The 13,797-nt window shown below is 38.4% G+C and overlaps 2 protein-coding genes across 2 annotated transcripts in view; one reads left to right on the forward strand and one right to left on the reverse strand.

The window, feature by feature from the left end:
- Nucleotides 1-78: 78 nt before the first annotated feature.
- LOC125229212 (transmembrane protein 177) lies at nt 79-1,840 on the reverse strand. Its single transcript, XM_048134008.1, has 5 exons — nt 1,569-1,840; nt 1,329-1,465; nt 1,009-1,100; nt 251-924; nt 79-199 (listed from the first exon to the last, which is right to left on the reverse strand). Exons 1-4 carry the CDS (start codon nt 1,724-1,726, stop codon nt 343-345), a joined length of 969 nt encoding a protein of 322 aa, XP_047989965.1. The 5' UTR covers nt 1,727-1,840; the 3' UTR covers nt 79-199; nt 251-342.
- Nucleotides 1,841-2,361: 521 nt separating this feature from the next.
- The window catches only part of LOC125225234, a 54,908-nt gene continuing 43,472 nt past the window's right edge, over nt 2,362-13,797 (forward strand). The window contains 7 exon segments of the mRNA XM_048128844.1: nt 2,362-3,155; nt 3,391-3,551; nt 3,862-3,981; nt 4,526-4,669; nt 8,485-8,557; nt 8,745-9,321; nt 9,324-9,597. Coding sequence (XP_047984801.1) covers nt 2,501-3,155; nt 3,391-3,551; nt 3,862-3,981; nt 4,526-4,669; nt 8,485-8,557; nt 8,745-9,321; nt 9,324-9,597 — 2,004 coding nt within the window. The 5' untranslated portion in view covers nt 2,362-2,500.

Below are 13,797 nucleotides of genomic sequence, written 5' to 3' on the forward strand. Positions count from 1 at the left end.
ATGTGTTAGAGCTGTAAGAACAAAGGCATTTGTACTGCAACCTGCTTAAATGCTGCACTGGCCAAATAATGGTAGGCCTATAAACTACTATAAAGCTTCTGACCTTGGGACAGATATTAACAGGGAAACTGGATATAGGTGCTCCAGTTAAATATAGGAATAAATAATTAAAAACATTGCAAATATGTTAGTAATCTACCTAAAGTTTAATAAAGTTTACTAGTTTAAAAACAAAAAAAAAAAAATCTACCTAACCGTTTTATTTGAATTTTTTAATACAGCCTAGGTTATGTTTTTCTGAATCAATACTTGCAACTCTTGCAAAAGACAATTTTTTTTGGTTTACTCTAGCAAATCCTTTCCAGCCTCATCGTCCTGTGTTTCAAGTTTCTTTAACTCATTCTCAAAATATAGCTTTCTATGCACCAATGCTATCCGAGGTTGTCTCAGGAAGAAATTTTCATTTCCAAGTTTGCTGTATTTTTTCTCTCCTTCTGCCCCCATCAATTCTCTCAGTGCTTGATTTCTCTTGAGTATTTTATCGTAGAAGATGACTCCTGCCTCAACATATTCTCGGCCCAATGCACACAATGATTTGTCCACCTCCGTTTCATAATAAACTTCAGTTGTATCTTTTAAAAGGAAGTATGTGCCCACACCAAACAGTCCTACTATTGAATAAAGAGTTCCACGCATTGATGCTGGGCCTGCATACAGGTTCATTCTTCTATTGAGATATGTGGTTAAGTTGTATACAAAAAACATGCACAAGAATGGATATGTGGCTTCATATTGAACCTTATTGTTCTGTGTCATAAGGGTCTCTCTGCAAATGGCAAATTGTTGAACTCTCTCAGGCAGGATCAGGGATTCTGCCAGTTTCTGGCCAGCCTCTGATGTCCAATCTATTTTCTTCTGGTTAACCTGCAAACATAAGTTTTTGTGTAAAGGAATTGAACAAATTATCAACAGCTCTCTATGTCTGTATTTTTATTGTATCTCCCTTACCTTAATGTCAGCATTTTCTAAGTCAGCAACTGACTTGTATGTAAAATTAACTGGTATTCCCACTGCCACACCATATTTTGAACTGGTGCTGCCTGAAATCACAATCAGTAATTAGTTACAGCTTCTTTTATTAATGAATAATAGTATCATATTGATGTAGTTATTCATAAAAAACTAATTTCAATATTGATGGGCTCATAAAATATTAAATTAATATAGTACTTATTTTTTAACTTTTGCTTACATTCATGAACTTTATATACCATTTTATTTTTAGTTAAATTTTAGGGTTCTATTTACTACTGTGTTCAAATGTTTACCTGCATGAAACAAATCAAATCCAAACACTGAAAATGGTGAGACAAGTTTCCGATGTACATCAGGCAATTTTAAGATATCCAGACATTGTTTATATCTCTCAGTAAGTTCTCTGGGCAAAGGGTCCGGTTTGCCGTCTCTGAAAAAAAAACAAGTCATAAAAAATACGTATTCTTACCAATCATTTTAAAACCATACTTTTAATAAAGATATACTAAATTCTGATTGATTACTAAACTTACGTGTAGTTGTGAACAAACTCTTTATATTTGTCCAGGAAAAATGTATGGGGCAAAAATTTCGCTGCAGTTAATGCAAGACCAGTGCCGGTTACAAGAGCAAAGGAAACCGACCGTCCCTGATCGGTTAAAAACCAGCTTATAGGCTTTCGTGTTACCATTTTGTATATCTTAATTCCTCTTTATGGGTTTCACATGGAAGCTGTTTTATTCCACAATAATAATGAAATTTCTGTGATTCTGTGATCGATTTGTAGGTTATGTTGGATAACCGATAACAATATAGCTCCAGCTGTCAGCTGTCACTTGCAGTTCGTTCAGTAACTGGGTATAATTATTGTAATTATTACACTGGTGAAGATTAATTTAAGGCCGACCTTACACAGTCTTAAGTTCTTAACTGATCACTCTGAAAAACTTTATATTCATACTCTGAAAAATATGAATCGTTTACCGGCCTTTCACACAGTCTGAATCCAACCGAATTCATAATTTGGGCAAATCAGAATGCTTATGGATAATGGATGTGCAGAGCGATGTAATATTTACAGCCTGGCAAAAAGAATAAAAATGTAAAATGTGGCATATCGTAAATATCGTACTAGTGATTCAATGCTCTTTGATCGTAATGTCCAGGAGAATTCAGGAAAATTGTCGCACATTGATTCCAAGTTTTTTTTCCAAGCTGTTATTCCGTTAGAAGCGGAATGAAAATTCCGTGCGTCTGTGTCATTGTGTATACCAGGCTGAATGGCGGACACTTTTTTTTTTGACATTTCAGAGTTTCGTTTGTCAAAAATATAAAATGGTCAATAAACAACGCGAACGCGCGTTTTGTAAAGCCGCTGTTTAAACAATGTTAACCTCGATTATAGTATTATAATTTTCTAGATTATGACTTGAAATTCGAATATAGTGCACTAAAATTTGCAAAAATGATAAGGGTCACAAATCAATTGGACTATTTACGGTTAGCCGAACTCGACAATGGTTGGGTGGAAGCAATCTACTTTTCAGAGTTCCTCGAGTTTGGAGAGTTTCCTGAGCAATATGCACTTATTCTGGAGAATGTGGAAATTCGGTCTGTGTTTCGTAAAATTATGTCAGGCGTGGACGAATGGCTCAGCGACTCGAACAGTGACGATGAGAAATCATGGGCCGTGTTATCACGCGAGGTGAACCCTCGGAAATTGCTAGCATTTTTAGCCTATTATATAGATAATGGGAGCAAGAATATTATGTCTCACGAGCAGCGGAACACTGCTCTGCTGGCTGCGCGTGTGTACTTCAAGATGTTGTCCATCCCAGGATACAAGGCCTATCATATTTACCATTCCCAGCTGTTTGCACAGTCCTTGGGATGTCTCGGCTATCCGAAAATATTATGTGAAAACGAGGACAACTACTTCAATTTGAAACAATTGACCCGGGAGGTGAATTCTGTGATTAAAGAAGTAGCATCATTTGTCAAAGCTCTTAGAGCCGTTATTGAAGGCTTGCATTTGCACCCAACTGACATGAATTTTGAAGACATTCTTAGTAACCTGGTGGAATTTACTGGTGGTGCTATCGTCAACAAACTTGATATAGGTAAATATCATAATAACAAATAAACAACTTCATCATTTGGCATTAAATCATCCTCATATTAGGTACATAAACTTTCCTTATTTTAGCTAATTTATTACTTTGTTATGATGATTTGTATTCATTTGAATATAACAATCGGATATTGATTGGTTTTTGACTTTCATTGCTTTTTTTTTTTAAATATTTGATAGACACTGAACAAATTATGTTAATAATATTTTCTTACTGCTTTCAGACAAAATAGAACTGGCCAACATTTCTCAAGTTATTTACGAGATGATAGATATACTGTTGTGTGACTCCAATGGAGATCCTAAACCAGAAGCTATTCAGTTGTTGTTCAAATGTCTGCTGCCAAAACTAGTAGCGGCCTCCGTTGACAACAAAAGTGCTAATGTAAGTTTTATTTAATTTATGTTAGCAAAGTTAAGAATGGTAAGGTTAAGAAAGGTACCAGTAGTGTCATAGATCACAAAGGATTTGTTATTGCTCATGATTTTTATCTATCACATATTTTTATCATTTTCGTTTACTGAGTCATATTAGTTATATTTTATTTACACAAAGACTCACAAGTCCTACCATACCACATACATACCATGTATTCCTTGTTCTTATTGGTTCCAAGCCATTGGGAGTAATAAGAACAAGAGAATTACAAATTTAGACAACAAAATATTTATATATTTTTGATTCTTTTTTTCAGAATTTAGTGCGAGCATCATATGTGACCTACTCAGGTTTGATACTGACCAAGTATGGCAACTCAGCCCTTTCTGCTTTCATAACTCTTCTACAACACCTCTGCTACACATGTGATGGTTTGGTAAGTTACTAAAAATAAATTACATCTACATCTTTTTTGATTTGTATCTATTCAATGCTTCTATAGTAAAAACTATGCTTATATTCTAATTGCCAGCATCCTCGGTCAACAAAGTCACCATAGAGATCAAGAGTCACCAAAGGTGTAGATGCCCATATGTTCCACGAACTTCTCTTTTCAAACAGATTATTTGTATTACTTGCTAAAAAAAAAGTTACAGATTTTTTATATTTGGTTATTTATGCTTCTGTTGAAAGAACTCCTGAGTTGCAGGCGTTCATAGGTTACGGTAACCGCTTTCCATCAGACGGACCGTATACCTGTTTGCCACCGACGTGGTATAGAAAAAAAAGAACCCCTATTAGGGTATAGGAACTCCTCCAAACAGTTCCATCTCTCTGTCTTGGGCGACTTATATCCGCGAAGGGCTAGCGATTTTGATGATGTCATCTACCCATCTCATGTGAGGTTGTGCCCTGCAATGTTTACCTTCACACTTGCTAACATAAGGAATATCAAATTATTTTTTCATATTTGTGTTTAGGAGCGCGCAGAAGTCCGTTCAGCCCGCGTGTCACTAGTGATTGGTCTGATGAGTATTCTACCGCAGAAGTCGTACCGCTTCATTGTGCGCTGGATCCTCAAGTTGTCCAACACGGCCAGAGTGTCGCACCGCCAAATTGCGCTGGTATGTCACTGATTACAGTTATAGTCCCATAAAAAAATAATTTGCTTACTAAAAATATAAACATGTAAAGGGGGAATCAACTTTTTGACTGACTTAAGAGGCCTTATTCCTAAAGACGAGCGTTTTTTGCAAAATAGAACCTTTTTCATTCAAAATTATAAAGAAAATATAAATGATTATTAAAAAAATGATAATGTTCCTAAAAGTACATATCTTAAGCTAGAAAGTCAATTGGTACTACTTTAAAATATGTCTTTTTATACTTCCGAAAAATCAGTTTTTTCGGAAGACGTTTTCAAATTTCGTAGTGGGATAGCTCGTTTAGAATCGTGATTGTGCTGTTAAAAATGTTATTTGGGGTAATAAATGATCACAATCCTATTTGTTATATCCTGTACGAGTTAGCTAATACTTTGACATTTTAAGATTTACTTGAAATGGTGGATAAATAACCTTCCGTATCCTCCCCATTTTTTCTATAAAAAGAGGTTTACATTATGTATTTTTCCTGCGATTCCTGCATTTATTGTAACTCTTAAATAATATTATCCTAAACTAGAACTTCTTTTTGACCTATAAGAAAAAATCATACATATAAGACATACCTTTCTGTCGATAGATATGTTTTTAAAACACCTAAAATTCGAATAAAAGACACTGTGCTAACGCGAGCCCGCTCAGTCTGCGCCGAGCGCTCGAAGACAACGGACCTGCGTTTGATCGTCCGGCGCACCTAGCTTTCGTAAGCAGCTCGATAGTTCCGAGAAGTGCCGTAAACTGCGACTAAACAAATCTTGATCCTTTTTACACCTTATGCAATTTTAGCATTCGACATGCTTTTCATATGATTTTGGATTTTAAGTTATACGTGAAGTTTGTTGAGAGTTTGAATTATTATTATATTTTGGGACCAGGATGAGGTTCTGGTTCTCATGATGATGGAGTCAGGAGGTGGTCAACAGAACTGCTATTCTCCTCATCATAACCCCATCATGTTTGGGCTCATTAGATTTGGGCTGACGAGCACCATCGAACTAGATGAGGTCCAAGGTCTCATGACGGGGTCAGGAGGTGGCCAACAGAACTGCTATTCTCCTCATCATAACCCCATCATGTTCGGGCTCATTAGATTTGGGCTGACGAGCACCATCGAACTAGATGAGGTCCAAGGTCTCATGATGGATTCAGGAGGTGGTCAACAGAACTGCTATTCTCCTCATCATAACCCCATCATGTTTGGGCTCATTAGATTTGGGCTGACGAGCACCATCGAACTAGATGAGGTCCAGGGTCTCATGATGGAGTCAGGAGGTGGCCAACAGAACTGCTATTCTCCTCATCATAACCCCATCATGTTTGGGCTCATTAGATTTGGGCTGACGAGCACCATCGAACTAGATGAGGTCCAAGGTCTCATGACGGGGTCAGGAGGTGGCCAACAGAACTGCTATTCTCCTCATCATAACCCCATCATGTTCGGGCTCATTAGATTTGGGCTGACGAGCACCATCGAACTAGATGAGGTCCAAGGTCTCATGATGGATTCAGGAGGTGGTCAACAGAACTGCTATTCTCCTCATCATAACCCCATCATGTTCGGGCTCATTAGATTTGGGCTGACGAGCACCATCGAACTAGATGAGGTCCAAGGTCTCATGATGGAGTCAGGAGGTGGTCAACAGAACTGCTATTCTCCTCATCATAACCCCATCATGTTTGGGCTCATTAGATTTGGGCTGACGAGCACCATCGAACTAGATGAGGTCCAAGGTCTCATGATGGAGTCAGGAGGTGGTCAACAGAACTGCTATTCTCCTCATCATAACCCCATCATGTTTGGGCTCATTAGATTTGGGCTGACGAGCACCATCGAACTAGATGAGGTCCAAGGTCTCATGATGGAGTCAGGAGGTGGTCAACAGAACTGCTATTCTCCTCATCATAACCCCATCATGTTTGGGCTCATTAGATTTGGGCTGACGAGCACCATCGAACTAGATGAGGTCCAGGGTCTCATGATGGAGTCAGGAGGTGGCCAACAGAACTGCTATTCTCCTCATCATAACCCCATCATGTTCGGGCTCATTCGATTTGGGCTGACGAGCACCATCGAACTAGACGAGGTCCAAGTTCTCATGATGGAGTCAGGAGGTGGTCAACAGAACTGCTATTCTCCTCATCATAACCCCATCATGTTTGGGCTCATTATAAATATGTGGAAGGTCGTTAATAATAATAAATGTTTTATTAGGGTACCCCTACATGTAAAGAGGGAGCAGATTTTTTTTATCTACTACTTTTTATTTATCTGTATTCATATACATTCAATGTTTTTTTTTTTAAATCGGTCCAGTAACAACGGAGATATCGAGGAACAAACATAAAAAAATGAAAAAAATAAATAAACATACAGACGAATTGAGAACCTCGCCTCAAATCTCTCAGATTTGAGGCGACGGTTAAAAAGTGACACATCATGTGCAGTTCCAATGCACCAAATGTCACTGTTCTGGACGTAAGTGCATGCTGTTCTTATAAAAATATGAAAGTCACTATAACTGTGATAATTTCCGAAAATATTAATATTATCAAAAAACGATCTTAGTAAACCCTTATTCATTTTTAAATACCTATCCAAAAATATATCACACGTTGGGGTTGGAATGAAAAAAAAAATCAGCCCCCACTTTACATGTAGGGGGGGGGGGGTACCCTAATAAAACATTTTTTTCCATTTTTTATTTTTGCACTTTGTTGACGTGATTGATATACATATTGTTACTAAATTTCAGATTTCTAGTGCTTACGGTTACTGAGATTATCCGCGGACGGACGGACGGACGGACGGACGGATGGACAGACAGACATGGCGAAACTATAAGAGTTCCTAGTTGACTACTGAACCCTAAAAAACAGAAATCACTATTAAACTATTCTCTAATTTCAAGTTCCTAACTAAAATTTTCCTAATAAAAAAAAAACAAATTGATCCCGCTACAAACTTTCACCCCCTTTTTCCCTCTACTAGGGGTGTAAATTTTCATAATCGATTCTTATCTCTTCGAAATTTTGTTAATGCAATCTATACAAATTTCGACTTTCTAGCTTTCGTAGTTTCGGCTCAGCGGTGTTGGTTGTTGAATCAATCAATTAGGAAACCTGAATTTATATATGTACATGTAGACTACACTTACACACTACACACACACACTTATGTATACTATACTTTTACTACATTCATATACCTTATTTACTACTACCATACCATGAATATGAAATTAAATAAAGAGTCCCCATATAAAATTGAAAATTATGTATTACAATTTAATTCAAAACTATCAAGATTATTCGCTGCGTTGAAACGCGCGTTGAGTTGTTGCGTAAGCGCCAACGCCATCTATCGATGGCCGTTTCAGAAATTGATGAGCGCTCTAAGAAAAGGGGTCTTATAAAAGATTTTAAACTTCGTTGTCAAATTTCACCCTTAAATAATGGAAAACTTTACGATACGCGTGATTCAATGTTTTGACAACAATTATTTATTGTTTAAAATTAGGCTTGAATGTTGTACTATTATTTAAGGGGTGAAATGTTACAACAAAGTTTAAAATCTGCGTACTATAAATTTAATAATAGTTCAAATTACCAATTGTTAGTTTAATTAAAATTTCCACTTTATAAATATTGCTATAATCACTGGCCAAATAAATAATTTCAGCTATGGTACTTGTACATCCCACTGTTTTTGCTCATGCCTCCTAGATGGCTGATATAGAAATGGAATTGAAAATAATACCTGTATTGTTATTGTTTAGGAATTGATAGCGCAGCTGTTAAACAATGACCCAGAAGAATCAGCCGCACTTCCACCTCTAACAGAACCAACAGGTGACATACTGACAAATTCATACATTATTCATTCTTGAAATCGCTTAAAGACGAGTAAAATAGCCAAGCATTTTATTCAGTTAAATAGCCAATTTTGCTAAATTAGTACCGCTTGAAAAGGCATGTTTTGGCGTTATTGTTTTGTATTTGTAGTAATGGTAATTGGTATTTATGTTTCATACATTAGCAGCTGTATCGTCGCAAAATCCAGAAACTGTTGCATCGTCAACAACTCAACCAGAGGACTCTACAGCCGCTCCACCTAATCAAGTTGAAGTCAACCAAAACTTGACAGCGATAAACATTCAGATCACCTCCACACCTTTGCCGAAATGTTACGTTAAGTTATCAAGGTCTCCTGCCATCGAAAATGCAGCAAAAGAGGCAGCCAATCATGATAATCCCACTCCTGAACCATCTGATACTCAAAATACACCACAGACTGATGACCCGATGCCAGCTGAACCTATTCCTGGACCATATGGTGCTCAGAATACACCACAGACTGATGACCCAATGCCAGCCGAACCTATTCCTGGACCATCTGGTACTCAGAATGTAGCACCTAGCCCTGTGCCAGGTCCATCAGGCCTTCACATCAATGAGTCATCTCAAAGCACTGACTCAATAGGACCACAGGTTTTTGACTCCGGGATACAAGATCCTACAGCTGGCCTTGACACGACTGCGACGATTACATCATGTCGTTACTTAACAATGACCAATTGCCGGATCTGCCCGGGCCTATACCAGAGCTTGGTGATATAGATCTACAATTTGCTATGTTTAACGAACTTAATAGTCAAATGAACGAAGCTAATCCAGTCGAGCCGTCTACACCAGTCAAAGAGGTGCCTGTTGAACTAGCTACACCTGTTAAAGAGGGGGTAGTTGAACCAGCCACGCCTGTTAAAGAACAACCGATTGAACCTACGCCACAAAAGAAAAAGGGTAAAAGTAAGAAAGGTCGAGGGAGCGCTGCGGAGGCTCCGGCACCGGAGCCCGTACCCGTGGACGATGAGAGCAGCCAAGAACACAATGTAAGTAGAACTGAGCAATTTTATTTTCTTAAAGAGCATACCATGAAGTTGTATTAGAGGCCTTACAAAAGTGATTTTCTGCAGATTTGCAGGTATAGGAGTTTCTTTTTCTGTGCAAGTAAGCATAAATATGATCAGAAAAATAATAACGGGCTTTAAACTTCGAAAACGTAACATAATAAAATGCGTTTGGTCACGGGACAACCCGTGGTATGATCTTAAAGTTAGTCTTTTTGCACAGGATACAATTAACATTGGATTTTCATCTAAGAATCTTGCATTTTGCCTAAAAATTGTTGAAATTTACTGCTGTGTCGTGTTTCTTTGACTGAAGAATTTTTAATAAATTGTGGGACATGTTTCGGAGACTATTGTAAACCCAAGGTCTGACGACATATACTACACCATCACAAGTATCACAATCACTAGTTGGTTGACGTTATAACGGCCGAGATATTTATTTTGTGCTATATCTTCCAGTCGTTATAACGACGAGATATTTACTTTGTGCTAAAAGTGATAAGGCTCCCGCCGCGCCGCCCAGTCATCAGTCCGCGCCAGCCGCCAAACGTTACGCACGTACGTACCGTCGCGCACACGGGCCAGCCCGTGTCGTCTCGCGCGCTGTACGAATTATAATTTTAATTATTTTCTGGTGGGCGCGGACACCTGCAAATTTATTTAGTTTAAATATATTCGGCGACGTAATCACGAAATAACGAGTTCCCGCACCCACGTACTGGTAAGTGCAAAGTGTTGAACGTTATTTTAAAAAATAGTACATAGTGTAATTTTAATCCTAATGTGAGCTCACTTGTAATTATCTTTTGTTAACTGTGTTAGATCCTTAATTTAAATTACTCATTCCCATTTTATGCTAAACGCTTTTAGAGAGAATGACTTTGCAATTTCCTTTGTTCTGTTAGTGCTAAGTAATGTAATGGCGGGTACGAATAAGTATGTGTGCGTACCTCCTTCTTAATTTAGTCACTTTCTTCTTCCTTACTTCTGTGCTTTTCCTTGCTGTGCTTGTAACTCCGCTCTGATTTGTGAACACAAACACGCTATCTGCTTATGCACTTATGCTGCTGGTGCACCGGCTTATTCTTGGTCCCACCTTCATCATCATCATCGTCACAGGGTGTTCACCTATCAGAGCGAGCAAGAACAAGGTCTCATCACTAAGACTATGCGTGGAAATTTACAGGGTGCGCCGTTATTTTTAAAAAAGAAGACCGTTCGGCCGACGTGTCACACCGTCACCAGCATCCACACACACAACATCCAGACGGCTGGGTTGGAGCCTGAGTCGTTCGCCCGCCGTCGCCCCTGCTCCTCTTCAGCGCTGGCCTCCACACCTGCTGCGGACCACCATCATAACCACCAGCCAGGGCTATACCGCTCCGCGGTGGCGAATTATAGACCGGGCCTTGACCACCCACGACCCTATTTCAAATTTTAGTTGTTTTTAAATAAATTATTTTTGTTAACGTACTGGTAGAATTTTTATTTATGCCCTACCAGTCCTAGACGTTACATTGGCGCCTAAAACGTGGTCTTAAGGTCTAAATTTGCCCCGCAGAATTTGTGTGTTTGTTGTTTTTTTTTTGTGAAACGTTTTTTATTTTTTGGTTGCAAGTAACTAAGGTGTACCTCATTAATAATAATAATTGTAATTATTTATTTATTGTGGAATTGTAATTTTAATAATAATTTTTTTTGAATGACATTATTTATTGTAATTTTATCATCACCCTGTACTATTGTAGTGTAGACTAGTACAGTCGGTCGAATATTTTATGAATATTTTTTTTTATGGTGCAATATTTTAAATTGTTTGTGGTACACATTAGTTGCAATATTTTAATGCTTCTTTTCTTTTTATTTTTGTGACTGTCTATTTTATTTTTTTGATTTTGCTTGATTTTTTATTTTTTTTATTTAGCCAACCAAAACGTTACTTAGTTAACATTGTAACAGGCGGAGTAGTGTTAATTAGGTACAAACGTTCAACACTTTCCACGGTTGCCAATTTTTTTTGTGCACGTTATTATTATTTTATTTTAAATTTCATTGAAAATGGAGTTTCCCGTGAAATTCTTGTCTTTACAAAAGCCAGAATTAGAGTATGAGGTTAGCATTCGTGGTGAGACACCCGGTTCTACAGTCCAGGACTTGCGGAAACAGATTGCAAAGTTAGGGCCTTTGTTTCCTTCCGAGGATATTTTAGAAAGTAATTTCACTGTCGCTGCCGATTTGAGAGGTGTTAGTGATGCCCTCGCGAAGGTTCAGTCGAACTTAGATTCACGACCTGATAGGAACGTTTTGCTTCGCACACAAAACCTTTTAAATCACTTGCATCATCGTCTTAATCGTATTGTTTGCGATGAATCGACACAGCCCATGTTTGATGTTTGTGACCAGGAGTTTCGAACTCTGACGGCTAGGTTTAATTCTATGAGGGACACTGCTGCCGCGACCGTCTTGCCAGCTCCGAGCGCAGAGCATGTAGTTAGCACGGCACCGATAAATGTTAACGTCACTTGCGACCGCGGTAGTCATAACGAGCTTTGTAAGATCAAGTTCGATGGTAAGTCTTGCGTCCGTGCCTTCGTGGAACGTATAACGGAATTTTGTGAAGCTAGGTCGATTTCGGATTCGAAGCTTTAGTCGTATGCGACAGAGATTTTTACTGGTGATGCACTTCATTGGTACCGTAATATTAAGGGTCAAGTGTCCACCTGGGTTGAACTCTCCACATTGCTCAAGCAAGATTTTGGTCAGAAGGACTATGATTATAGGCTCGGTAATGAGATTCGGTCACGTACGCAGGGTGAATCCGAGAACATTACCGTATACTTATCAATCATGGCTGGTTTATTCTCGCGTCTCTCTAAGCCATTGCCGGAGGACGAAAAGTTGGAGATCCTTCTCCATAACATCAGGCCTTGCTATGCCAGTACCTTAGCGTCAGCGTCTGCGATTACTGACATAAATACATTGCGTAATCATTGTCGTAATTACGAAAGTATTCAGGCACGTCTTGCTGACCTTCGTGAACCACCCAGGCGTACAGCTGACACTTTGGCACCTGAGTTTGCTTATAGTGGTACTAATAAAAATAATAGCTTCCATAATAACAAGAATTTCACATACAGGAATAACAATAATAAACAATATAATAATAACGCTAATGCTAATACTAACAATAATAATAGGTCTTATACTAATAATTTTAACAAATATAACAACAACAACAACGGCAACGAGAAACAGGTACATGCACTTACTTCTACACCCTCGGCCAAACCCTTATTTTGTCCTAGATGTCGTAATAATAGCCACAACTTGCGTCAATGCCCAGCTAATAAGGATGACATTTATTGTTTTAAGTGTGGTCATAAAGGTGTCAAGTCTCCTGATTGCCCTACTTGCAAGAAGGCGAAGCCTTCCTCTTCAAAAAACTAAAAGGACAGAATTGCGCCAACCATCACATTAATCATTTTGATCATGTAGATTGGAGCGATTGGTTGAAAACTATTAAAATTTATTTCAATTCGTATAAGATCGACGCAATTCTGAATGATGATCCTAGTATTGATAATCGTCCTTATGCAACGGTACACGTTAATGGTATTGAGATGAAGGGTTTGCTAGATTCTGGTGCTGCCGTAACTGTTTTAAAGAGTGATGCTCATACAGCATTACAAGGTTTACCTTTATTGAAAGATAAATTTATCACAGCCGTTGGGGCTGGTGGTCGTATAATGCAGAGTCGAGGTTACTTTAACCTGCCTGTACATTTTCGTGATAAGTTTCACTTTATTACTGCTCATATTGTCCCAGAGGTTAATACCGATTTTATATTAGGCGTAAATTTTTGGCTTAAATTTAACATTCTTCCAAATTTAAGTAGTATTCTATTCTATATAATATAAAGCTACAACCCGACTGACATTTTTCAAAAAATGGGCAGAAGGGGGATTTGAAGGTGGCAGTGTTTGGTGTGGTCGTATAGAGTTTGGTCCTGCGACCCCGGATAGATCAGACCGTCGGTCTACCGGTTCCGGGTAAAAAAATGTCGGACGGCCTGGCCAAACGGCTGGAGTTAGCCGGGGAGTGTTCGACCAAATGTCATAGAGGACCCTGGGCAGTTTTTGACGCCGCCATTTTTTTTTCAAAATGGCCGACTTTTTTTTT

This window comes from Leguminivora glycinivorella, chromosome 1, assembly GCF_023078275.1.
Source record: "Leguminivora glycinivorella isolate SPB_JAAS2020 chromosome 1, LegGlyc_1.1, whole genome shotgun sequence".
NCBI classification, from domain to species: domain Eukaryota; kingdom Metazoa; phylum Arthropoda; class Insecta; order Lepidoptera; family Tortricidae; genus Leguminivora; species Leguminivora glycinivorella.